At 39.8% G+C, this 27,006-nt stretch overlaps 1 protein-coding gene across 1 annotated transcript in view; it reads right to left on the reverse strand.

The window, feature by feature from the left end:
- Positions 1-27,006, reverse strand: part of col7a1 (collagen, type VII, alpha 1) — a 52,048-nt gene that overhangs the window by 1,532 nt on the left and 23,510 nt on the right. The window contains exons 64-115 of the mRNA XM_053315507.1: positions 26,788-26,823; positions 26,350-26,385; positions 25,720-25,824; positions 25,560-25,625; positions 25,055-25,090; positions 24,926-24,961; positions 24,792-24,839; positions 24,650-24,685; positions 23,721-23,843; positions 23,357-23,566; positions 23,238-23,273; positions 23,102-23,146; positions 22,878-22,994; positions 22,730-22,801; positions 22,531-22,575; positions 21,978-22,013; positions 19,590-19,625; positions 19,459-19,503; positions 19,321-19,353; positions 19,160-19,222; positions 19,007-19,042; positions 18,194-18,274; positions 17,999-18,067; positions 12,666-12,701; positions 12,407-12,466; positions 12,270-12,314; positions 12,141-12,176; positions 11,419-11,454; positions 11,271-11,330; positions 11,056-11,181; positions 10,895-10,966; positions 10,679-10,714; positions 10,531-10,590; positions 10,395-10,439; positions 9,981-10,016; positions 9,807-9,842; positions 9,516-9,572; positions 9,339-9,410; positions 8,969-9,040; positions 8,804-8,839; positions 8,634-8,714; positions 6,996-7,049; positions 6,767-6,820; positions 6,605-6,667; positions 6,451-6,513; positions 6,175-6,291; positions 5,134-5,211; positions 4,658-4,711; positions 4,456-4,504; positions 4,225-4,233; positions 894-977; positions 408-533 (exon numbers count right to left, since the gene is read on the reverse strand). Coding sequence (XP_053171482.1) covers positions 408-533; positions 894-977; positions 4,225-4,233; positions 4,456-4,504; positions 4,658-4,711; positions 5,134-5,211; positions 6,175-6,291; positions 6,451-6,513; positions 6,605-6,667; positions 6,767-6,820; positions 6,996-7,049; positions 8,634-8,714; positions 8,804-8,839; positions 8,969-9,040; positions 9,339-9,410; positions 9,516-9,572; positions 9,807-9,842; positions 9,981-10,016; positions 10,395-10,439; positions 10,531-10,590; positions 10,679-10,714; positions 10,895-10,966; positions 11,056-11,181; positions 11,271-11,330; positions 11,419-11,454; positions 12,141-12,176; positions 12,270-12,314; positions 12,407-12,466; positions 12,666-12,701; positions 17,999-18,067; positions 18,194-18,274; positions 19,007-19,042; positions 19,160-19,222; positions 19,321-19,353; positions 19,459-19,503; positions 19,590-19,625; positions 21,978-22,013; positions 22,531-22,575; positions 22,730-22,801; positions 22,878-22,994; positions 23,102-23,146; positions 23,238-23,273; positions 23,357-23,566; positions 23,721-23,843; positions 24,650-24,685; positions 24,792-24,839; positions 24,926-24,961; positions 25,055-25,090; positions 25,560-25,625; positions 25,720-25,824; positions 26,350-26,385; positions 26,788-26,823 — 3,199 coding nt within the window. The remainder of the gene's footprint in view (positions 1-407; positions 534-893; positions 978-4,224; positions 4,234-4,455; positions 4,505-4,657; positions 4,712-5,133; positions 5,212-6,174; positions 6,292-6,450; positions 6,514-6,604; positions 6,668-6,766; positions 6,821-6,995; positions 7,050-8,633; positions 8,715-8,803; positions 8,840-8,968; positions 9,041-9,338; positions 9,411-9,515; positions 9,573-9,806; positions 9,843-9,980; positions 10,017-10,394; positions 10,440-10,530; positions 10,591-10,678; positions 10,715-10,894; positions 10,967-11,055; positions 11,182-11,270; positions 11,331-11,418; positions 11,455-12,140; positions 12,177-12,269; positions 12,315-12,406; positions 12,467-12,665; positions 12,702-17,998; positions 18,068-18,193; positions 18,275-19,006; positions 19,043-19,159; positions 19,223-19,320; positions 19,354-19,458; positions 19,504-19,589; positions 19,626-21,977; positions 22,014-22,530; positions 22,576-22,729; positions 22,802-22,877; positions 22,995-23,101; positions 23,147-23,237; positions 23,274-23,356; positions 23,567-23,720; positions 23,844-24,649; positions 24,686-24,791; positions 24,840-24,925; positions 24,962-25,054; positions 25,091-25,559; positions 25,626-25,719; positions 25,825-26,349; positions 26,386-26,787; positions 26,824-27,006) is intronic.

Raw genomic sequence — 27,006 nt, forward strand, 5'->3', positions numbered from 1 at the left:
TAGTTTGTATGTGCACAAGAATGCACTGGCATGTACATGGACAAGACAAGTCCACAGTCCTGTTGACGGTTTTATGCTATCCCATTGATCAACAGTTGGAGGCTTTAACAGGTTTAAAAACTAAGCAATGTGCCTTAAACCGCAAAAAGTGACTGCTGGCAAACAAATGTGTGTTTGAATGCAGTCTTCAAATTCTTCCAAAAATTGAAAGGCATTCAACACATGTTTGGGTTCGGTCTGTTTTGGTGGGGAACAGTTAATGTTCATTTTCAAGCCAAAAACACATACAGACAATGTGTTCATTTCACAAACATTCATGAGACCAGTTCGGCTAAGATGGTGCTCAGTGTGTGATAGTGTGCCATGTTATTTTTCAGAAGTGAGTTGGAAACATAATAAAACACTACCATCACTCTGGTTGGCAGAAGGTCTGAAGTAGAGCAGCTCCTCATTGGGGTCATCGTAGGCCTCAATGGAGTAGATGTGCTCGTAGTCAGGGTCGTTTGTGTTCACCACCACACGCACCTCACGGCCTGAAAGAATAGTGGCACCATGCATGTTAAGAGGTCTCTCCCATTTCAGTTCAAGCTGCCAAACTCCAAGCTTCAGGTGGAAGGAACATTTTAACTCAACACAAGAAAACAGGTAAAGTTAGCTGCATGAATCCTGTACTTTCATATTTGTATTTGTCTGGATATAAACAGAGATATTAAACATATTGTGCATCAGTGGGACACATTTAACACAAATAGAGTCCTGTTTTCTAAATGAGAAAACCACCCAGTGCTCAGAGGTCTCCAGGTATTGCACCAGCAAGTTCAACCTGTTTGTTTGGGACGGACAAGCAGACAGACAAAACATACCGAGGCCAACAAGCATAGCAACACACTCACCCTCCTCACCCTTCACGACCAGCTGATGCTCTGGTGTAGGCCGAGCCCTGACCGTTGGCCTGGACCGAACGACTGGGCCTAAACCTGAGAGAGCCAGATAGAACAGGGAGGAGCAAACAGGGGCACCGAAGGAACAGAGACAGGATTCAGGAGGTGAGAGGGACCAGGTAAGTGTTAAATGGGAAGGAGAAAAGGGACCACAAAGGCAAAATAATGACAAAAAAGAAGGACAGAACATTCTGGTAGTAAAACATTTAGACACATGAAACAACCCCAAAGGACCACAAATAATCATTCCACCGCTCCAACATACACACCAACTAAAAGAATTTACCAAGGTTTTGTAAGACTGGTCCACATTTTAACAGACACCAAAATGTGTCCCTGAGGGTTAGTGTCAGTTGACCAATGAGGCAATCTTCCAAAAACTGGTTGTAATCCTTTAAGGACTCAAGTCGGCGCTACAGGGACTTGTGTCGCACTCCACTCAGCATAATCTGACTTGAGTCCAAGTCAAATCAGAGCAGATATGACTGGAGACCGGAGTCTCAAACCATTGCTGTCTTATACATTATTAACCACATCAACACTATTTATGTCACAATAAATAAATTAAACATGAGTAAAATGTTTGACCTCACTCTCACCAACACTGTATATTTATTACAGAATTCCCATGGATCCTTAAAAAGTATTAAATTAGATTTTCAGAATTAAAGGTCATAAAATGTCATGAAAAGTCTTATTTTCAATTAGGGTGGGTCTTAAATAGCTGTATGAAAAATATCTCCCAGCAGGATTCACTTATTTAAATATGGTTAGGTCTTTGGTCGTGACAGTCTAGCTCTTTTTTTCCCTCTCGATTAGTTTTATACAGGCTGCCTGTACGGAGCCAAGACACTACCATGACACGAAACTGAAAGAAACAACTTTGAAAGTTTGAAACTCTGTGTTTGACAGCGTACCAAAGATTTGAAACTTTGGAACCAAGTGTTGAAGGTGTATATAGTGTTTTGATAGGCTGAAAAAAAATTCTAATCTCTGAAAACATTATTTTGTTTTTGAATTTTCATGTCAAATCTTTGCAACTTTTCTTTGTTTTTTTTTTCACAACTAGTATGAAAGCATCAGGCCTTTTCGTGAGAATTTTTCCTTTTCTTTCTTCACAACTACAGTACTGTTTTTACAGTGTTTCAATCACACATTTTCAGAGTTTCAAATTTGGCACTGTTCTCCCACAGTATAATTTTGTTATCTAGTTTTGAAACCTTGTAAATGGTGATCTGAAAAAAACTCTGAAAAAAAGATTAGAAACAGATCTGAAACTCTGAAAAAAAATGTCTGAAAGTGAAAAAACAGATCTGAAACTCTGAAAAAAGATTTGAAACTCTGAAAAAGGAAAAAAAACAGATCAGTATCATGTTATAACGTGAAACTTTTCATTTTATAACGTGAAAAGTGGAGGCGGGATTTTTCAACCTTTTCAGCCTATTGGTTGCTGAAGTAAGCTTATAGTCCAATGACATGTCGGACCACACGAGATTGACAGACTGTTCCACCAACACTGTGACAAAGCAAGAGTAGGACAGCATGCCAGTAAAGCGACAGAAGAAGGAGACAAGAACAACCACAAGTCGGATGAGAAGATTAGCATGCTACCATGCCTGCGGTCAAGTGAGCTGTCGTTCTTCTTGTCGTGGGCAAACCTGGGTCAAACCAGCAACATTTCAAGTGCGCCCGTATTACAGGATATACTGTATGGCAAATGCACGTAGTCCACTGATACACAGCTAGCAAACTTCCGGGTTTTCAAAATATTATTCCAAGGCAGTAAAAACAGACATGCCAATGTGATCCGAAGTTGATTAGGCCACATAGTCTAGAAGCTATTGAACTAAAATGCTAAAAGGCCTGATGCTTTCATACTAGTTGTGAAAAAAAAACAAAGAAAAGTTGCAGAGATTTGAAATGAAAATTCAAATACAAATAATGTTTTCAGAGATTTGATTTTTTTTCAGCCTATCAAAACACTATATACACCTTCAAACTTAGGTCCAAAGTTTCAAATCTTTTGTACGCTTTCAAACACGGAGTTTCAAACTTTCAAAGTTTTTTCTTTCATGGCATGTCTTGGCAGTGTCTTGGCTCCATACACCTGCTGTCACGAAGGTAACATGATTAAATAATTACAGAAAACAGAACAGATGATGCTCTGTCACAGACAGTTGGCCAGTTTTAGAGAAGATACAAGGTCTTCTTTTATTTCTGGTAGTTGCTAGAATCTGGATAATTATGTTTTTAGTGCAGAGCTGCAACATGAAGGAGAGGAGCAACCTTCTTATTTCATGACTGCTTAGCTGGTGTTTAAAGATTTAACGGACTGTTAAAGCGGATGAAAGGTAGATATACTGTTGCGTGAATGTATCTTAAAGTGGAGAATTAATGGTAGCCTACTCTGTGAGTGCGAAAGATTTATTTAAAGCGTAACAGTAGGACACAGTTCATTGCATTTGAGATTTTACATAAGATTGTTATATGGAGATAGAAAAATATCCCTATTAATGCTATCAAGTTGACAGTATTAACATAAATATCGGCCCTAACGTGCTTTGTCTTGCTGTGGAAAGGGTATTACATTTTCTCACTCGAGATCTTAAAGCATTAAACTTGATTTCAAAAAGTATGCAGCATAAAAGCTTATCTCATGCTGCTGCAACTGTGTCACAACACTGATGAAATCTTGCATTGATTAGCAGCTTCAACAGCAACACACTTGTTAAAGCTTTGGAAAAGTGGATCATTTTAAGGGTTTTCATTTATCTTGTACCCATAAATAACTAATATATTTCACATAATTTCACTTCATTTTGAATACATTTTGATTTTATGTAATGACTGGATAAATGATGATGGTAAATCCAGTATTTCTATGTCACATACAATACAGTAAAACATTTTCTCTTTTTGTCAGAGCATTGCACCTAGGCATCTAAACATGTATTAATCTAAATATATTAAAATCTCAATAAAGTCAATATAAATTATATAAAGATTATTTAAGATCCATTTCATAAGCAACCTGCTCAAAACAAATTCCGGCACTAAATTTTGTTTCTGTGCATGAGTTTTAAATGATCATGCATTTCATTCATTTAAGCTGCACACATATGCAGGAGGGCAAATGCACTCCAGTTCTTTAACAATAGAGATATCCTGCTCTTACTACAGACTCTACAACGACATATGCGGTATAGCACACCGCTGTGACTCATGCAAAATCACAGCCCGTCTGTCCACCCTTTCCTCTGCTGCAGTCAAATGGCTCACTCACCTCCACACGCTGAGGATCAGGCAGATGGACAGGAAGGAAGCAGAAAGAGAGGGAATAACAAAGGTCAGTTAAAAAAGTTATAGTTATGTAGTTCACAACAAATCCTTTTGCACTTTACTTTAATAGAATTTGGCTAAAGCTGTCACTCATATGCTGTAATTACCATTTGAAGTTCAACTTGGGGACACTATAGTTCTAAATTAGTGATGCAAGCTGCATGAAAAGACTCACCACAGTGCTGACTCATCTCTGAGCGAACGTAATCTCTGACCTCATCCTCCTGAATTCATAATGAAAGAGGGGAACAGAGCAAAACGCACTTACAAACAAGACAGTTTCAACTCTAACTGTGTATAGTATGTGTGTATCAGTGCTTTGGTGTTTGGTGTCAACTTCTTTAGATTGAGCCCTGCGGTAAGGATCAAGCACTGACCGTCATGCCTGGCTCTCCTCTGTCACCCTTGCCTCCATCTGGGCCCATCTCTCCCTGCAACATGGACAGGTATTAGGACACACACAACCCGCAGAGAGGCTTGCAGCACATTAATTCATTAGACTGAGACCAGGTGCTGTGCATAAACTAAATGCAAAGTCAAAGTGAGAGATTAAATCAACAAAAGTGACTTTGAATAATATGCAATCATTTGAAATAGACAAGCTTTGCTGAAATAATATCTGGTTGTCATTTCAAATAACCAGTTTTTGCTCCATACAAATTTAACTGTCAAAGCTGAGGAGCTCACAGGAGAGTTATGCCGCTTTGAAACATTTTATGCATTTGGCACCAACAAGTAATTGAGTTCTGTATGATGGTAGGAATTTTTCGATGATCTCAGCAAGTAGTTTCCTATCAAGGACGGTTGCCAAGAAAACAATCAAGAGACAGAAGGAGACAAGTGTGACACTAACCGGCTGCCCCCGCTCTCCCGGGATCCCTGGGATACCGCGTGGACCAATCATGGCGGGACCAATCGGCCCTCGTTCTCCCTGACACACAGAAAAAACATTACAGCATGCAATATATATACAGTAGACAGGTGTACTTACATTACCAGTAAAAATGCCATCAGTATCTTCTTCTTTATTATCTATGTACGATGCTTCCTTCCACTGTAAAAGTGATTTCATTGTGATGCGAGCACAGAGAATATACCTTTCATACTATCATGTATACTACAGTTTTGGAATCATAGTATTTAAATTGTAGTATTGCACCTGATATAATAAGGCTCTCAACAAATAAACTGGTTATTTGGGATACAATTGTACTGTACATGCAGTATGCAGTCATTTCACATTTGCTTTAGCACTCTTACATAGTATTGCTCTAATATATTGTATGTGTTGTAAAATATATTTTGAAGCTGCACTAAAAAAAAGCTGCTTTCAGAAAATTATGCAACTAGGTTGAATCAATAAAGTGTCTTGGTTTAAAAATCTGCATTGACAAGAGAGACTTGAAATGGCTCTGCTCTGCTGTCACTACTGTAGCTAGCTTTCTTCATTTATTTGATGATGGAGCAGACGAGCCAGTCAAACGCAAGACTCATCAAACTGTCGATCATCATGAAGCAATCAAAGAAAACTAACAGTCAGGTGAACAAGGAGGACGAGGCGTACGTGTACAAGAACAGAAAAAAAAAGTCTTTCATCACACTTTTCACAACTGTCAGGAACAAAAGTTTTTGCTTTGTTGCCAGTCTGCTACACTGCTCAGATACACCTCTGACTGCTGCTATTTTGTGCACTTACTTAGTCATGTAAATTATCCTTTTGTCTATTTTTACTTCCATTATACAGTATTTTTATTTGCTAGATCACACCCGATTCATCATCATCGTCATTCATCAATGAAGTTTCATTTGATCTTATTTTATCTTCGTTTCAACAGACTTCTGCCTTTTTAAATATAACATGGGATCAGGGTGTAGAATTTGTATGAATTGCTACCTTTTGTCCTTGGAGCCCCTCAGGACCTCTAGCACCAGCCGGTCCCTGAGTGCCAGTCAGGCCAGAGGCTCCATCCACACCTCTAGGACCCGTAGGGCCGGGTGCACCAGGTGGACCCTACATGAAGCATGAAGACAGTTAATTGTGTGTTTGAAAGATTCTTATAGTTGTGAGGATGTGTGAATCTGTGTATTTGAGAGTGCATGCAAAATATGTAGATATTGCTTATCAAGGTTTAGGACTATAAGAGAAGTAAGAGTAAGAGTAGACACTCACCCTTTCACCTTTCTCTCCCTGAGCTCCTTTGGGTCCTGCCACCCCGTCAAAACCACGGTCACCCTACATACACAAAAAAAAATCAGTTTGATCTTACATTTGGAAACATTTTCTGTACAAAGCAACGTTTGTTTAATCCCAACACGGTACATACCTTGGGACCCACTAGTCCCTCTTTTCCTGAGGACCCAGGAGCCCCAAGAGGTCCAACATCACCCTGGGAAACACAGACAGCATGCCTGGTGACACTGACTCATACAGAGATAAATGGTGACATACTGTATACCTGTGATTGTGCCAGATATATTAGTCATACCTGTTCACCTTTTCTTCCCGGTAGGCCTGATCGCCCATGAATCCCAGCATCCCCCTGATCACAAACACACATTCGTTTCATTTTCAGTTGCTTACCATACTGACTCATATATGATTAATTTGGTTCATTTCATTTCATTTAAGTTTGACATATTCATGACAACAAAGTCTTATTTCTTCTCCCCTTCCACCGTTCCAAGCCCATTTCTCTGTCTGTCTCGCTATCTCACCTTCTCTCCTTTGGGTCCACTGTCTCCACAAGCGCCCTTGAGTCCTCGGTCACCCTGGAAACACACAGGTGAATCATTGGCAGAGACACATGAAGAGTCTTGTGAGTCACAGTGGGACAAAACGCATCAAACCGGCCTGACAGAGTGACCACAGACGGACATTGCCTGCCACTCAGGCTGAAGCATTTACGCACACAGTGAACAAGATGCAGCACTTAGAGCACAATTCCAAACGACAAATATGACGCAAAACTGGATGCCATTACTTTGCTGATAATAGGTGTCCAGACAATAATTACAAGTAAAAGCAAGATAAGTGCCAATACAGCTGCAGAGGACCCTGAGTGGCCGAGCCATTCTAAATCAACATGCACATTTTCTGAAAGCACACTATTATCTCAAAAAGTACCTTTTCTTTTTATTTTATTTTTTTTCTGGTAACTACTAAAACTTTTTTATTTTTTTTTATTTATTTATTTTTTTACAGATTTACAGTAAGACTCTGATTAGTCGATTAATCAATTAGTTGATTGACCCAAAATGAATTGGCAACTATTTTGACAGTCCAATAACTTTCTTCATTTTTTCGTTGGTGTCAATGACAGCAATGAAAATAATCATAAGTTGCAGCCCTACAATGTACTAGTGAAAGCTGACACAGACTAAAGGTAGTGTATATATATATTGTTTATATTGGAATAAACTTTTACTTTGAGAACAGAAACTTGAACTTGAACTTGAGAGAAACATCACTCTATCACGCATCATGTTTTTGCTTGACTATGGAGGTACTCTTGTGCTGCTCATTGCACCTTCAATCATCTTGATGCATGCACTGTGCCCTGCATTTCATTATAGGAGATGAATATATTTCTCATAATTGTGTACAGTATGAACAAGATGGCTACACACAATCTTTTTGTTTATACATCTCTCCTACTAAAGCTGCCTCAGTATATTACATCTCTACTCAAATTTAAAACTCCCGTTCATCAGACCAGCTCCCAAGACTGAATAACTCTTGATACCCCATGAGCAAATACTGAACTTGTACTGAACTCAGTACTTTGCACCAGATAAATGCAGTAAAATCTGTTTTAAAACATGAACATCTCATCCCACTGAGTTATTTTAAACTTTCAAATTTTGACCTTTTTAGAAATGCTTGCAATTATATTTGAAGCTTGTATGGCTGGTTAAATGTGTTGTATGTCTTCTGTCTGCTCGGCTCAAGTAATAAAAAAGCACAGTCAAATAACAAAATTCTGCAGGCAGAATAATGATTAACTAATAAAAACCTAACCCGTTTTCTTTGATTTGTTCAGTGATTCAAAAAGAATTCAGATGAATGAAGTGAAACAAAATGTAAATTCACTCTGATTAGTGGGCAGAGCGCAATCTTTTGTTTCATGTATTTGTCATCATAATGATGAAAACAGATCATTTTTACATAGTTTGTGTTAATCTTCTGCAATCATATCAATTTCATACAATTATCAAGTTGTGACCATAATCACCCACCCCTGAAAGATACTTCAAGGTTGAAACCACACAAACGCAATGTGTCATGCACACACACACAGACACACACACACACAGACACACACACGCATGTGCGGGCACACACACTGAAAATACCTTGATTCCTCTCATTCCTATAATACCAGTCTCTCCCTTGGTCCCCTGAAGCCCGTGCATGCCATCTTTTCCTGGTAAACCCTAGAGAAAAAGAAACATGACATCAGCCCTCATTCTGTCCACTAAAGAGAGAGGAGAATGAAGGATCTGTATAGGGATGGAAGACAGACCATTTCACCAGGTACTCCAGGTTGGCCTGCTTCTCCCTGCAGAGAGAAGACACAATTTCAGCAATTACAGCAGTAGATTATAACCTGCACTAACTACTGACTGGCTTTGCTATTAATATGATACTGATTTAATCACAATGATCACCCATGCACAGCATCACTTGCCTTTTGTCCACCTGGGCCACGGGCACCAGGGAAGCCTGTGGATCCTCTTTCTCCTGGCTCTCCTCTCAGACCCTGATGACAGGAGATATGATGGATATTGATCATTTATGACATCAATACAGTGACATTTCATCTAAGATTTAGTTATTGCAATGTCACAGTGTTCATTAATTAAAGTCAATCATTGTTTATCATCATTATCATAACACTTGCTAGTTTTAGGGCAGCAAATGCCACAAATGTTGGATATAACCTTAAATTGATGGCATTTTTCACTATTTCCCAATATTTCATTGAGCAACTGATTTACCAGTTAATCAAAAAAATATTAATCAGATTAATCAATATTTGTTAGTTGCAACACATTTACCTGCTCCCCTGCAGGACCCTCTTGACCCTTCACCCCTTTTTCTCCCTGCACACCTTTGGGCCCTCGGTCCCCCTACAACAGAATGACAGCAACATCTACAACAAGCAAACTCAAATACCTTGAATTGTTAGAACAGTTGTGAATATTTAACTTTGATGAACAGAGGCATTCACTGACTTGTTCTCCTTTGTTGCCCTTTTCTCCAGCAGGTCCTCCCACCAGCACAGTGTCCCCCTGTGAGCGACAGTACAGCTTTAAACATCTGGATTTAACCCAAAGCCAAAACACCAAGACATCATACTGTACTTATCCTGAAGCTGTCACTAGTAGTTATGTGTATTCATGAATTTCCCCTGCTCTGAACAGAATAAAATATTTTCCTCTTCTTCCATTTTCTAAAAATCTTTTTGTGTCATTGTCAAACATAGTAGTAGTGGAGCTTAGTATATGTTAAAATGCACAACAAACCTTCTCTCCTTTGTCACCTTGCAGCCCGATGTCTCCCTGACAAAAAAAAGGGGAGGAAGAGAGAGATCATTCAGGCATGTCAATTTAATTCACTGCTTTACATGAGCAGAATACTTAGGGGACACAGCCAGCATGATGATATATAAAAATGGGAAAAGGACTGATAGTATTCACCTTCTCTCCCCGAATACCACGAATCCCTGGAGGACCCTGATGGACACACACACACACACACACACGCACATTGCACCTTTACCGTTACAATGAAAAAAAACCCAACATATTTCTAACCCTGGGCCTCAAGTTTTTCTTGCTCAACAGAAGTGAAATCACAATAATGATCTGACACCTGAGATTCACAGTTTGATTAATCACTGCGAACAGGTTGATAAAACATATTCTGTGAAGAACAGCTGTTATAAACTAGACATGCTTTGTAATGCATAAAGAATAAAGATTTATTCAACTGTTTTCCTCTTCATGCTTCCATAGATCTTAGAGAAAAAAAAACCCATTAAGAGATCCTAAAAGCTCTGGTGACGTGGCTCTGCAAAAGCCCCAAAAAAAGCAAACACTTGATACACTTACAGATGGTCCTCTCTCCCCATCCAAGCCAGCGCGACCCTCTTCGCCCTAAGACATGAGAGACACACACCTGTATTAGTTTGCTACCATCATCCAGTGGAAGATTTCTTTAAAGGTGGATGTGTAGATGAGATCTTACCCTGGATCCTGGATCTCCTCTCTCTCCCCTGGGTCCTGTAACTCCCACTCCAACCTCCCCCTGCCCAAAAACATCATATGCATGCTCTTATAAAAGCTATTAGCATGTAAGCAGATAGACAGAAATACATGTCGGTGTGGATAGTGACCTTGTCTCCTTTGCCCCCGTTGGTACCAGGAGAGCCCTAGAAAACAAGTTCATGTTAATCACAAACATTGTCTGTTAACATCCACAGATCATCTCTGTCTTTCTGGATACACATCACAAATAACACACATAACACATCAACCACTAGGTCCAGCCTAAATATTGTGGCTCTTCACTGAACCAATCACACAGTAATAAAAACAGGATCTAAACTCACTGCCTCTCCAAGAGGTCCAGGAGAACCAGGCGCTCCCACATTTCCTGGCCGACCTGCAAAGCCTGGGAGACCCTGAAAATGAGACTTCATCAGTTGAACATCATACCACAATGATTCAGACTAAAACATTGAAGTCTTTTGCAACCAGAAGCTCCACTGACCCTCTCCCCCTGTGGTCCAGGAGGTCCTATTTGTCCAGTTTCTCCTCTCACACCGGGCTGTCCATTATCACCTGACTTCCCCTGTGGCCCAGGAGGACCGGCTGGCCCGGGATGGCCTAGATCTCCCTGAAAGTAAGTTAAATTTTGATCTGTGGTATGTCTGATAAACCACACTAACTGATCAGTGCACTAAAAACACAGATCCAATTACTCACCTTCAAACCCGGAGGCCCAACCCGACCAGGAGGACCCACCAGTCCTATGCCCTTTTCTCCCTGTAATGAAAACGTTGCTGTCACATGTATTTTGTTAGATTTTGAGCTGCAGAAAGTTTTTTAGAACAGATATGACAAACAAGCTCACCTTATCTCCTTTTGGCCCAGAAGGTCCCTGTGCCCCCTGAGTGACAAACAAATGAGGATATGTTGGAAAAAATTAATTTTACAATTAAAAAAGAAAAGTTGTTGCTACAATTTTTTCTCTGCCCTGAAAATATAAGCTTGGCATTTTTTATCATGCAGGTGAGGACACGTTTCATCAGTATTGGAGTGCACTGTCAGCGGCTTGGCTGTCATTACAGTTAACACGCCTCATTAACCTCAAGGACGACAAATAATCAGAACTTCGAGTATCAGAGGAGATCAGACTCAAATACAATTGATGCTTTTAAAAAGAAGGTGGAGAGACTTTCATCACACAGTGTGCAATGCATTATAATTATTATTATTATTTTCTTCCCATAAGTGCATACTGAATACACAAAATAACATTTATTAAGGATCATACATGCAAACTGTTGATTGGAACACATTTGGTTTGATTCAGAAAAAACAGGTACTCCCTGTAAATGGAAAAACACATGTGACACTAATAATAATTTCCACATGTGTGTGAAGGCAAGCAAATAAAATCATGTTTGTTCAAATGAACCATTAAACAATATACCATTATTACAAATATTTCCTATTCTGTGACAGTGTGGAGACATACACAACAAAACCACATCCAGAGTGAGAGTTTGTTTAAAAGCAAACATCACAGTCTAAATCTACACCACAGACAGAAAGAGGAAGCTGGTTACTCACATCTTCTCCGGGCTCTCCTGGTTCACCATCCACACCCTATGACAACAGATGTACAGATGACTGCTGTTAGACAGGTGAACATCTTGTAATGTAAACATACCTGTAGCTCTGCAGGATGATCATACTCACTCTTTCTCCTTTGCTGCCAGCACCACCTTTGTCTCCTCTTACACCCTGAATGACAGCAGTGACCAAAAGGTTTCTTGAAAAAGCAATAAACATGTGTCACTGTATCTCTGACTGAGAGCAGGCTTAGTTGAACTCACCTTTTCACCAGATAGACCTCTCTCGCCTGTTATACCTGGCAGTGTTTGACCGGAAAGACCCTGAATCAATCATAACCAGGAAAATACTGTCATCTCTGCTGTAACATTTAGCTGATGTGTTCTGCTTCAGCCTGTACAAATTTATAAGTATTTAATTTTTGGATTATACTGCATTAAATGAATATACTATGTGTCTAAATTCAGTTCTTAAAAAAGGATGTAGTTCCTTCCACGTTACTGACATTAAACAGTGACTCACCCTCTCTCCTTTAGGTCCAGGAGGTCCAGCCACAGCCTGTGAGAGTGCAGATAAATGCAGAAAATAATAGTTATTACCTTTGCAGCATTGTATGAGTCCTTTTTCTAGAAACAACATAAAAGCCTTGGTATTCATCAAATATCACATCAGGCCATTTATTAGCTTTTCCTGCCCTCAGAGATTGAGAGCTTTAATGTCTTCAGCAAGGACATCCAAAAAATCCACGACTTCCGCTGTCTTTTTTTAACTACTTATTTAAAAGATGCAAGTATAGTGTTACTCATATATCTATTCAATTGTACTTGACAATATTTGAAAGACATCTTGGGCTGTGATTCAAGGAACAATCTGCTCTGCTCTTGATATTGTCAGTAAGGAGTTATTTTGTGATCCGATGCCAGCTCTTTTTTTGGTGATAGAATGACACCTTCCAAAAAAGTTTTCTGGGTCAAAAGGAATCAATGATTACTCTTGACACCAAAAAGGCCTGCAGCTGTATATTACAAAGCTTTAAATGTTGTTTGTTTTGAAAGTATGTTGCAACTGTGGTGCTGGAAAATGCAATGGCACTTTTTTCCCTTGTTTTCTATTTCTACTGAATGTGTATATGCTATGTTTGGTGTGTGTCTGTTTGTTTGTGCCTCTGTGTGTGTGTGTGTGTGTGTGTGTGTGTGTGTGTGTGTGTGCCTGTGTGAGAACAAATGGTGGAGCTGTTAAACAGATGGACAAGTGTTGCCTGGTTATTTATCAAACTAGTGAACTCAGTGACAGAGTCACTGTGGCTCTGTCCAAGGTGCTGATCCTAGCTGTCGCTATTTGAGAGACCCGTCATGCTTCGTGTTACAAAGAGCAGGAGTACAGAGTGCCTGAGAAGAAATCTCCAACTTTGTGTATTTTTTGCCACACACCGGAAATAAAAAAACTAGAAGCTCCATGCAAGGATGAGTTTAAAAACACATCCAGGATATGATGAGAAAATTCATGACAATATACTCTGTTCACTATTTTGGTGGTGACCAGTATCAGTATTTGTCAAATACAAGCCAAAAACACTGAATTAGATATTAGAAAAGATAGAAGTTACAATCAGATAATAACTATAAAAAACCTTATGCAAATAGTTGTAAAGAAAAATTTTGTTGAACTTGCCATAAAGAAAAGCTTCAGGTGTTTTGCAGCTGACACTCAAATTTATCTGCCTGTGTTCCTTGGGGTCATATTTAAAACCCACTGTAAAAATCTAGGTGTGATAATGGACAGTAATTCTGACAAAAAGATAAACTCAGTTGTCAAGTCATTCTTATCATTTAATGACTCTGAGAGGGTTATGCATGCTTTTATCTTCTATAAACTTGACTACTGTAATGTCCTTTACATTGGTGTTTTCCAGTCCTCCCTCACAATTGGTCCAGAATACTGCAGCAGTAAAATGCAGGCGGGAGCACATTTCCCTTGTACTGGCCTTCCTCCACTGGCTCCCTGTAGGTTTTAGGATTGATTTTAAGATTTTATTGTTTGCATACAAAATATTAAATGGGTTTGCTCCAACCTATCTCTCTGAGCCTTTACACCCATATGTCCCATGAAGGTGACTTAGGTATGCTGACCAATTGCCTTTTGTTGTCTTTATATCAGTGTTGAAGCACAGGGAGATCGTACCTTTGCAATTATTGTCCCCAAACTCTTGAACTCTAGAAGTCTGTTAGGCTGTCCCCTACACTGCCTGTTTTTAAATTATTATTATTCCTTTAAACTCAGTAAGAGTTGCATTGAGTTATCTTTTTGTCTGTTGATGACTTCTGTTATTTGGATTATACAGCACTTTGCACAACTGTTATTTTTAATGTGCGTTATGAATTCACATTCGAGTTGAGATTTAATTGAGCATGGTGTTGTGACAGTTTCACAAACAACAAGTGAAAAGTAAAAAATTGGGTTGGAGCAACAAAGCAAATCTGATAACAGGGAAAATTGTTTAATGTTTTCTTGTTGTGATTGACATCTTTCCATGATTGAAGAACATGTACTTTGAATGTGAAACTGAACAACTTGAGTCTTTCTACATGCAGCCAAATATTTTATCACTAAAATATCTGTTCATCTCCTTTTTCACCAACTTCTGTTCATCTTCATTTTCTGTACAGACAAACTTAATTCACTGACTTAAAATTTAAAGGCTCAGAAAACACAGTTGTGAGTAAACAGCCATTATATGCTAATACATGACATTATGAAGTCTAGCAGCAAACCTTAAATTTAGCATTGCAAAAACATGGCTCGCACAATGGCTCACACATACTGTAGAGAAATCTGTTGCACCAGAAATAGAGATAATAAAGGAGATGAATGCATTAATGTGCCAACAAGTTGGACATGAATGGATTGATGACACTTTAATACCTTTATATGATAAAAAAAAAGAGTTGGATATATCAGTGCATACTCAGTGTTGTGATAATGTAAATATATATATACATGATTCAATATAAACATAATGTGCCCTGCAATGACAAAGTGATTAAGGTTTCGGCCTTCTCTGTCATTGTTACTCTAACTGAGCTGAGATTAGGCTTAATTGAGATCCTCATTGACGGAATTGGCTCAAGCTTTGTCAAGCCGAGCCAATCTCTCATAACAGATGTCTGCAGTCATTCAAATACAGACATCTGTATGCAGGCAGTGGTGGAAGAAGTACTCAGGTACTTCAGAAAAAGCACCAATACAGCAATGTAAAAGTCAATAAAAATGGAAATATCTCATAGTTGTACTTTGAGGATATGTACTTAATTGCTTTCCACCACAGGAGGCAGGAAATAATGTTCAGGAGTCAAAGGCAAAGTGGTGTCAATTTGAAGGCCGAGCAGCACTGAGAAGCACAGTTGAGTGGAGGTGATGCTTAATGCTCAAGCAGGTAAACAGTCTACCAAACAGGGCTCCAGACTAACTTTTACTATGAGCACTGTAGACCCTTACTGAAAATGTTAGGAGAACAGGCAGAACATTTAGGGGCACACCTTAAATCGACCTGCAATGCAATTATTCACATTTTTGCCCAAACATTTAGCCTGATAAACTATTTTCAATGTTAAAAAAAACACCATGATCAGATTCTGGGTTATTAAATAATCCATTCATAATCAGAATATCAATAAATACAGACAAATAATGAATAAATAACAAACGCATTCTGCCAGCAGGAATCTCTGCACAGGACATAGTGGACTACAACAGCAGGAATGCAGGTCCATGTGCAAGTGTCTGTCAAACAACTAGAATATAATATATAATATAACAGACTGCAGAGAGAAAAACACTGCTGGTCAGTGATGACTGCACACCATTATTAGTATCAGCACGTGTGCAGACACAAACAGTGTCAAAAGCCGCTATAGCCATTAAGGCCGACTGACAGCTGATCCAGCTGTGATCAGCTGCCACCGTAATCAGAAACAGACGTCATCATGTGACGGAAGAGACAACATTGGCGGACTCGTTTTCAAATTTGCAGGTCGCACACGTGTGAGTAGTTGTAAAAAATACTCACAATGTCTCAAAAAAAGGTTGAAAATGCAACCATTTGGTCGCAGTCTGGAGCCCTGCCAAAGCATATTTTGGACCTAACCTTATAGATCAAATTGTTTTGCACTGTTACACACAGGGGAACCTGTGCCGGTATTACAAACTACACCAGACAATATCTTGAACCCATATTACACAATATATCTGTCCTCTCTTTTTTAACATAGCAGGGTAGAGTGCATAATGAGGTTCTGACCAACTAGAGATGTTCCATCTTATCCACTATAAAATATATATAAATTGCAGGGCATACAATTATCCAGAACAGCTTCTACCACTTTCAGACTTACAGTCTAGTAGAAGTAGAAAACACAAGGCAATTATCCCTAAATTTATGCAAGGACTCACATTAATAGTTGGCTCGTTATTTTTAGAGAAGGAGGTACTATATGCCTCCACTGGGCTTTCCCCCTCCATTATTCCACAAAAAAAACTCAAGGGCTGAACTACACCAGATAACAGACCTCTGAAAATCGAGTGATAAAATATTTTAGTTTCACACATGTGAAAACACCTTTTACTGGGTCAGAGAATTTGCTCTTTGAATGTCAATCAATCACAGTCGAGTAACAGAGAAATCTCACTGAGACAATCACAGAGGAAGATTCTTGCATTACATACTGCCTCATTTTCAAAAGCCTCAATAGAAGAGGAAGCTGTTTTACCCCATATTTTTGCAGATATTCAGATAAGTACATAGCCAGCCACATTGTTTACATAACCAGGGGGGGAAATATGTCATTCACACAGACATGCAACCATGTCAATGGTTATCTGCTGTACCTCCAGCTTAGTGTAACTGTATGTGATTGTGTTTGCTTATGCTATATGAAATACAATTTCCAAGTGCAATGACAATTTCACTCCAAGAACCACTCAAAGATATGAGAGTTAAACTATCAAACGTTATAGTGACAGTTTAGCCTGGCTAACACCAGTCAATCTCATGTGAGATTGAGGTAGGGTCTGGTGAGGAGCCGTTCATTTCCTCGTATTTGAGCGGGATCAACGAATGTCGATCAAAAGCTTCTGTACGCTACTGGACAAACTTATAGCCAATCACATCAATGATACACAATGACGTATTCAGAGCCTGTAGGGAGCAGCGCGAACACATCCATTTTATGAAGGTAAAATCATGTAGCGCAGGTTTTTTTTCTATTTTCAAAGTGAACTTGCCTTCCAATTTATTTAGCACACAATCTACTGCTGCTTCAAACAGTTGCTGCACCTCCGTGGCCGCCATGCTGGATGTAAACAGAATTGCTCTACAGTCGTCATCGTCTTGAGCCCGCCTCCCCGTTCTGTGATTGGTTCCCTATCTCAGGCGAAAATGTTGTCTTGGTGGCCATGCTAACTTTCTGAGTGAAGTAGAATCTCGCTGGAATGAGAGCATGGGTATACCCAGGCCAGTGACAACACTAGCATGTAAACCACAAACAGTGGTGCTTCTGGCCAACCTGAAAAAGTGTACAAATTGCAAGGGGATGTATCTGAAGCACAATTTGGGGCACAGGCAGCCCAAGCCCCAGGTGGAGAAAGAACAGCCGCCTGGGCACCCATCACCAAGTGCTGTGCATCAGATGATGCAGTGGAAGCAGGCTAATAATAGCACTACAGAAATGTTTTTTTATTACTTCAGGCGGAAAATCATTCTGTAGCTGAGATCACATCCAATAAAAGCAACCACAAAACCAATTTCATTGACCGTCCTTTTAGCCAGGGGCTGACTGGTAGATACAGCATGTACTCACCTTCCCTGGAGGACCGCTGTCTCCCTGCTCCCCTTTTAAGCCTGGCAGCCCTGGAGGTCCAGCAATGCCCTGAGGAGCAAATTACAAAATGATGACACTGAGGAGGACTTGATAAAAACAGCATAGTGCACAACACAGATACGCGTTCAACAACATGGCACAAACACAAACACTGGCACATACTGAGACACACACCTGCTTCCCTGGTAATCCATGTACTCCTTCTTTGCCAGGCACCCCATCTCTTCCAGGGACCCCAGGTTTACCTGATTCACCCTGAGGAGTAGCACACAGAGCAGTAAGTTTTGTAGATAAACCCAGGCATCTATCTACCTAGACCTCTAGAAACGACCACCAACATTTGGTCAGTTACCAGTTATTGTTATCACTTTTGGTTTGCTTGGGAAAATAATGAACAGCAAATTTTACACAATGACTAAAACAGGAAAATATTTCTTAGTGTCTTAGAGAAAAGAGATCAAGAAACCAATCTTAAAGAAATAATTTTATAGTTGATATATATTTGATATCCTGTTTTTGCTTATAAAACCTCCTCTTCACAATCAGGGTTTAGTTTCTTAATATAATATCTTTATCATAAAAGAGCAAGATCCTATTACACAAACAGCTGAAAAGAAAGAATGCTACGAATGAAAACTAAAAAGCAGTGGTTGAAAAGTTGATTGTAGTTGTCAGTCTTGATTTTTTTAAACCAATAAAGCAAATATGACATGCTGAGGGAGTTGCTTGTTTTGCAGCTGAAGGAAATGTAAACTATTTTTTCAAATTATGAACACAAAACACAGCTGAAGCAGCCATTTATCAAGTAGCGCTCGGTACAGCTTTTTCTTTTTCTTCTGTTTTTAGCATTTTTATTTAATTACCTCTCACTTACAAATGAAAGGCCTCAGGCTAAAAACAAACAAAAACAAAACTTCCATTTTATATTTCCTCACTGTATGCCACAGTGCAGCAACAGTAGCAGCTAGATCAGGACCTCATACTCACCACTTGCCCTGACAGTCCCGGAGGGCCCTGTGGACCCTGCAGGGAGAAATAAATACATTGGTCTGAAGCTACACAATATAATGCACAACTTCTTGAATGAATTTCATGAATTTCTCCCCCTGTGGAGAAGCTGTGATTTATGGGAACACTTACAACAGCTCCTGGAGGACCTGATGGTCCTGGTAGACCTGTGCTCCCTTGGGCACCAGGAGGACCCTGCAGAGAGGAGAAACAAACTCACACACTGCAATCTAGACAATGACATATCAAGATGTTGTTTTGTCTAAAAATATGTTACATATCATTGTATTTACCTGGACGCCAACACCAGGCTCTCCTTGATTACCCTGTGAAAAACAATTTTTCATGAGTTTGGTCAGCAAGTAATGAACGAAAAATGAATTTCAGTGCTCATACATTAACAGCCACATATTAAAAATAAGCAAACTCACCTTCACACCTGATGGACCTGGAAGCCCATTGGGACCCATGGGGCCCTAATTGAAACAAATACATCAACATATTAACTGTTGCTGTTCTTAAGAGTCAGTGAATGTGAAGGCATAAGGTACATGATACTTACAGTTGGCCCTCTTACGCCGGGTTCTCCTGGATTCCCCTAGAAGCAAATTACAGGTCATATAATGCAGTACATGCATATCATAAAATACTCAACAACTACACATAGCACACAGTCCACTTTTAAAAGAGAGGGTCAGCATTTTGGAAAAGCTTAGTTGCTTTCTTGATAAGTTAATTGAGAAGATCAATATCACTCTTGTATTTGTACTGTATGATCTACTGGCATCTCCGCTAATTGATTTGCAAACTTGTGGTCACAAGAAAAGTCCAAAAAGTCTGAGACTTGCTTTTACACTTCAACTTTTAGTGAGCTCAATAGGTGCTGGTAGGCCAATTTGTTACCTTTGGGCAGAGCCAGGCTCAGGCATGACACTGGGGATCAGCCTAGGTGGGCCTGGGCTCACCCACTTGGCACTCATGCACACCCAATAAGAGGGCTTCTGTTCTAACTTCTTGTTTACCATATGATAATGTTGATAGGTCAGATTTTTGTGTCCATTTTGGCAGCGCATTTTGCAAATGCCAAGTTGCGAGCAGCTCCTCCTCTTTCACTCAGTCCAAAGGAAAAGAAGCTGACTTTCTACTAGCTAGCTACTTTTTTAAGGTTAAGCGACTTGGTGCCTGTAACATTACCTCTCATGATGTATAAGTCTTGTATGATTAAAATGTGGTGCAGTCAGGTAAGTACAGTTGTAATGGCCTATCAGTAAACATTTTGTTTCAGAAACATTTGACTATGATTGGTTTTGGATGGGTTAGGCCCGCCGGAGTCCCATCCACACTGTGATTTCTACCTAAGCTACTGACCAGCCCCTGTTATCAGCGTTTATGCTAATGTATTTGGATGCTCTTCATGGCTTGATGTACCTCCAGTGTGGCCACTATGGACACCCACTATACATGGTAGTACTCTAGAGCTGATTATTTGATTAGTCAAAGGAAATTAATTTGGCAACATTTTTGATTACTGACACAATATTTTAAAAACAAAAATGCTATAAATTCACGGGACTGACTTTTCCCAGTTTTATATTATAGTAAATGTAACATCTTGTATTTTTGATTGTTCATCAGACAAAATAAGTAATGTGAAAATGTTCATTTAGGCTCCAGGGAATAATGATAATGATGCATTTCAGTACTTTTTGACATTTAATACACTGAACAGAAAGAAACACTAAAGAAAATAACTATCTATGGATACTGATAATTGTTGGTTGCAGCCTTACAGACACACATGAGAGTTGTATCAGTTTCTCATCTAACTTTTTGCAAGAAAGCAAATAAATATGTTTCCCAAATGCCAAACTATTCTTTTAAGAACCATATTTATCCATAAATATGTTTATACAAATTGAGCACTTCAAATGATTATGGACGTTTTCATTTACATTTATGTTCTCAATAATGAAAAACATAAAAATCTGATTGACTAACAGGTAGGACAATGCAAACATAAAGGATGAACAATGTCAACAGTGGTACACACATGGTAAGCTCTAAAAGACAGTGCTGTGAGAGGGATGAGCACACAACAGACAGCAGGCACAGCTGCATGCACGATAAGCAGACTCAAGCAACAACACAGTACTTTTTGGAGTGCACCCAATTTAGTATTCCCCCCACTACTGTACAATGGATCCTGGCATGAACTCCAGCTTGGGATGTCAGCTGACTTATTTTCATCTCCACCAACAAATCTGTGGTGTTTTACACATTTAAAAATTCAACTTCAAAATTCAACTCTTGAGTTTGACACAGGTGCTTTGGAGACAGGTGGTCTTGATTAATATTTCATGAGGAATCTATCAAGGTCTGACTCCCAGCTCCCAGAAGGATGTTTCCAATAGAATTTGGTTAAGATGGTAGGTTGTTTTTAGTCTCTTGTTGTTAAATGCAGATCCAGCTATTTATTGTCTACAGTAAGTTGAAGCCCACTGGCTTTTCATCAGCTTTTGTCCACCCCCTCCTTTTCCCAATGCTATCCTGATAGCTCAGTGACAGGCTCCCCCAACCCTCCCTCTCCCAGAGCTCAAGTATGCCAGCCAGCAGCATAAAACCTACCGGTCTGCCTAGAACTCCTGGGAACCCAGGCAAGCCCTGGAAAGGATGAAAGACAGAGGAAGGTAGGTGATAGGAGGAGCAGGAGGAGGGGGGGGGGGGGGGGGGTAATAGAACAGTGTTGGAAGAGGGGTAACAAACGACACAGAAAAGGATGTGAAAAGAGATTAGATACATACAAGGTGAGAGATTAAGTTAGGGAGTGAGGTGTTAGCTGCACAGCTGCAAAAGATATCTGAAGCCTGGAGCTTAGTGCTTGCAGCCAACCAAGTCACTAAACTTTGCAGATCAAGCCTGAGAAAAGGCCCCTTGGTTACTGGTTACTCACTGGTTGGCCTCGAGGACCAGCAAGTCCTATCAGACCCTGCTCCGACATGGAGGGAAGGAAAACAAAAATTGTGAGGAAGTTCTTTAAATATCTCTTCTCTCCTTATATTTACTCTCACAGCCACACAAGCAGCCATGGCTGATTAACATAATTTGACCAGCAGTGTGTTTGGGCTTTTATTGATCACCATGAATGGTTCAATAAGTGAAAAGATAAAACCTTCATATGTCCACTGATGGAGCCTGGAATCCTGCTGGTTTCATTTTCAACGGGGAAATCAGGTGCAATATGTCTACCTTGTACATTAACACTCACATTTTTAAAAAAGCACAATAATAACAGGATACAAAATAGTAGGTTAACATATTACAACTATATTAACATATATGCTTAGCTCTTTAGGGTTGCTTTCATAAGACAAAAAAACCCCACCAAGGTCGTGGAAAGAAATATTAATTAGGTATTCATAGTCTCTGACCGAAAACATTGTTAATATGTTGTGAAAAATTCATAATAAAATTTAAAAATAACTTAGCTCACAATATCCACTTACCGGTTTCCCATCCTGACCAGGTTTACCTGGTTCTCCTGGTATTCCCTGAAAGACAAACCACAAAAATGTCATGACTTTTCATCACATCTTTAGAGTCTGAGCAGGCAATACAATCGAGAATGAGAAGACAAAAAACTACATTTCTTATCTAACAAGTTAGTAATTACTCTAACTAGAGTACACCTGAAAACCAGCTCACCTGTGAGCCATCCCGTCCTTTATCTCCAGACTCCCCCCTGTCTCCTTTATCGCCACGAGACCCTGCAAAACCCTGTACAACACATCAAAATAGCATTTAGAAACATATAATATGATTTTGTGTTATTTGTATTATCTGAAAATCTTACTCGGTCTCCTTTAGGTCCCTGTGGTCCTGCAACACCGGGCTCTCCCTTCTGTCCTGTAAGTCCAGGAGGGCCTCTGACACCAGGTGTACCAACCAGTACTGATTCAGCAGATGCTCCCTACAGGAAATAGACAGACAAATGCCTTTGAACCCCAGTCTTTCGTTTGTATTTAGTCAATGGTGAATCTCAATGTTTTACTACATCAAGAATGAGGAGGCCATCACCTTTTGACCTTGTGGGCCGGCTGGTCCTGTTAGTCCGATTCTACCCTGATAAACACAAGAAATTCTCACCTAATTACAACACTGCTATGATATGTAGGACCAAATTCAACTACATCAAACTAACTTGAGCACTCACAGCTTCTCCTTTGTCACCCTTCTCTCCCCTGTCGCCCTGAAACACAGACATACAATGTTAATAGGGTCACGTTTAGTCCGTAAGAAAATATTTTGTTTAGATCCTTCTTTCCTCTTTACCTTATCTCCTGGTCTTCCAGCCTCCCCGAGTTCCCCAGCACGCCCAGGAACACCTGGTATACCTGGCTTGCCAGACTCTCCAGCTGGTCCTGAAGGACCCTCTGGTCCTCGCTCTCCAATGGCTCGTCCTATAGGCCCAGTCGCCCCCATGGGTCCTCGCTCCCCATGTTCCCCTTTTGTTCCTCTCTCTCCTGGAACACCACGAACACCCTAGTGCACAACAGGAACCAGGAACTAATCATCAAATATCTTAAAATTTTAATTATGTTGGTAGACTTCAGAATTAAATGCTTCAACTGAACAATTTCTTATTTTTGGGGTTTTTTTCACATTAAGCCTCCAAGATGTCTTTAGTCACACTTACATCTACACCAGGTGGTCCTCTTGGTCCGGATTCACCCCTGTCTCCTTTTTCACCTCTCTCTGCTTTCTGCACAGGAGCCACTGGTACATCCTTCTTGTCTATAACCACCTTCAGATCAGACACCTGTGTGGAGGACAGAAGAGGGAAATGGTTGACACAAGATTAACTTTCAGCCACAGACGCTGGTCTGTGAAATGCTTTTAGATTGCATCTCTGGAAAACAGCTTGTAACAGTTTCCTTTGCGTCACTTTCACCTGCTGAGTTAAAAAGAATGTAACGTTTGATGCATATGTTGAAATTGAGATATAATTTCTGAAATATATACTTTTACAGTGAGAGATTGAGATAGCTTTTTCATCTGTAAAACTATATAAAATGAGCACACTGTCAGCGCTATGTTTGATCAAAGAAGCAACTTTTCAGTCACAGACCTACATCAGTCATTAGTCTTCATCATCTGTTGCTATGGTTTTAAACTTCTTGCGGGGGCAAATTTTACAACACCAATAAACCAAGAGCCAATCCCACACTGACCATGACAACTCTGTTAATCCACTTTTACAGGACTGAACACATTTTTTTTCTCACAATGACTGAGCTGTTTGACACAAGAAACAACAGCTGAATATTAGTTATGCATATATCACAAAGCTGTAAATGGTGTGATGACATTTGCAAGAGCAAAATGGACCAATATGACATTTTGCAAAAGTCACAGGAAATTGTCCATTAACAAGACCATCATGTTAAAATTATTTATTTATACAAGAGTAAAAATTAGGATTAAAACTGGTTGGCGCCTACCATTTAATATATGACTAATAGCAGGACCATTTGCATCTTTTAGGAATTGCTCATCACCAACTGACATCATCATCTTACAACGGAACAAGAAGCAAAAATGTTATTCATAATTTTGTTCACACACCTGGACACCAAGACTGGCCAGAGCCCTCTGTACGTCCTAATGAGAGAAATACAGAGATGTAATTCACCAGACATGGAGAATTTTGACAATTAAGTATTCGACAAGTCACAGTTGGGGCATGACAGGTGACATAATGACTTACCACTGCTGTTCCAGGTTTGCCTGGTGCCCCGTCCTCTCCTGGGTCCCCCTGCCAATAAAAAGATATCAACACAAAATACATGAAACCTCAATCATGTTGCAGTTTCACTATAACTGAGATAGAAGCTTACTTACAGCGTCACCTTTAAGACCAGGTAGACCTCTCTCCCCCTGGAGACAAACAAAGTTACAAAGTCAAACAACAGACTGAGGTAAAGTGCTTACTGATTTAAAAGCAAATCACCAAGGACAACTACGACTTACTCTGCCACCCACAGCTCCCGGGAACCCAGGTATACCCTGAAAGACAGAGCAAGGACAAAGATAAAAACATCAACAGATGAGGGAGGGATGCAGTTGCATAGAGAGACAGATGGATGACAGATGAAACGCACATCATTGCTGCTACATGTAGGAAGGTGATGCTGCTGGGTATAACATGACCACACAGGAGCTGAATGCATGGCAAAAAAATATCAAAGAAATATTTATTCTGCATCTTTTTTGATGTTTCTGTAATATAATATTTTTGATAATAGTGTGCATAAAGAAACACAGTTATGTGAACATATAATTACATACAGAAGAATGGTTTTATGTATGTAATGATTTTGTCTTCCATCAATGCACAGTAGCCATTAGAGGTCTGTCTCATTCCTTGCACACCACACTGCAGCAGAAGCAGTGATGTGTGTACTAAACTGTAATATGCATTTTAAGAATGTAATTAATGACAATGTCAAAATACTGCAAAGTCACGCAAACTCACAGGGGTTCCTGGAGGCCCCTGTGGACCTGGGATTGGTGTCGCTTCAACTCCTTTTACGTACAGAACCTGAGAGAGAGACAGTGTATAGATAAGCAATGCCAATTTATCTTTACCATCCCTATTATATTTAAAAAAAAATGTGTTTCTACGTCAGTCGCACCTCTCCAGGAGGTCCAATGCTGCCAGGTGCTCCACGAAGTCCTGAAGGGCCAGAGGGGCCAGCAGGCCCAACAGGGCCCCGATCTCCTTTCAGCCCGTCACGGCCCTGAAAAAACATGTGATTACACAACTAAGACTCTCTACACAGGGCTACTTCCTCCTGCGCTATAGTAGAGGCTGAACTATAAAATCAAAGCAGGTGGCCGCTGCCACCCCTCCACTGATGTTCAAGAGATAATTAATATGAATTTGCACATGAAAACAGCACTCTGGCACCCCTCTGGATTACTCTCAGAAGTGGCTCCCCCTTAAAGGCTAAGCTCAATCATTAGAGGCTAGAGAAATATATAGCTGCCTCTAAGAAGCCTATTGATTCAGCAGTGAGTGAGCGTATGATGGTAATGTCAATGTCGGAGCAAACTATAGTTGATAAATACTCACTTGAGGGGGAAAGTGTGGAGGAGAAAGGACAGGAGGGAAGCTGATACAATAAAGTCAAGGAAGGGAGGATCAATAAAGGAAGGAGAAGGTGAAAAAGGGCAGGTTGAGACACAGAGGACAGTGTGTGGAAACAAAGTGACTACAACACATTAGAAGAATAATGATGTAAAGGAGATTTGACAAAACTGACATCTCTTCCAGCTGCTCCAGTTTCTCCTTTGTCACCCTGTGGATTAAAGACAGCAGTGTGAGGAAATACAGAAAAAATAAGCACAATCTTAAAATAATATTCTATTAATTTACTGCAATAAAGAAGGATTAGTCGCACCTAGCTACAGTAATTGACTGTTTTCTGAAATCATATTAACCTAAAATGGCTTTAGTCAATTTTGTTAAGATGTTTTTCCTTGAGGTACAGTATGTTGTGTAGAATTAAATGCACTACAAATGTTTCAAAACAGTATCCACAAATAGCAAGAGTTTTGTCAAAGATGCTACATTTTAACAGCTCATGCTGCATGACAACACTGATAAGATTTTTATTTTGCAGATTAAAAATAACAGAACACTCACTGACTCATTCTTTTATTGCCAGACAATTTAATAAACCATATGAACAGTCACAAACCTTTCTCCCATCTTCACCTGGCACACCATCCTCACCCTGTGAATCAAAACAAAATGCATTACTGACTCTAAAGGAATAAAGTGCATAATGCCAGTGATGTAGAAGCACTCAGATAATCCAGTACCATTGCTTTAGAGCCTCACTTGAGACATTCATTATGCATCAGATCCTGAAATAAATGTCTGCGCTGATTTTGATCAGCACGCACCATTCACAGGA

Source organism: Scomber japonicus, chromosome 3 (assembly GCF_027409825.1).
Source record: "Scomber japonicus isolate fScoJap1 chromosome 3, fScoJap1.pri, whole genome shotgun sequence".
NCBI lineage: Eukaryota > Metazoa > Chordata > Actinopteri > Scombriformes > Scombridae > Scomber > Scomber japonicus.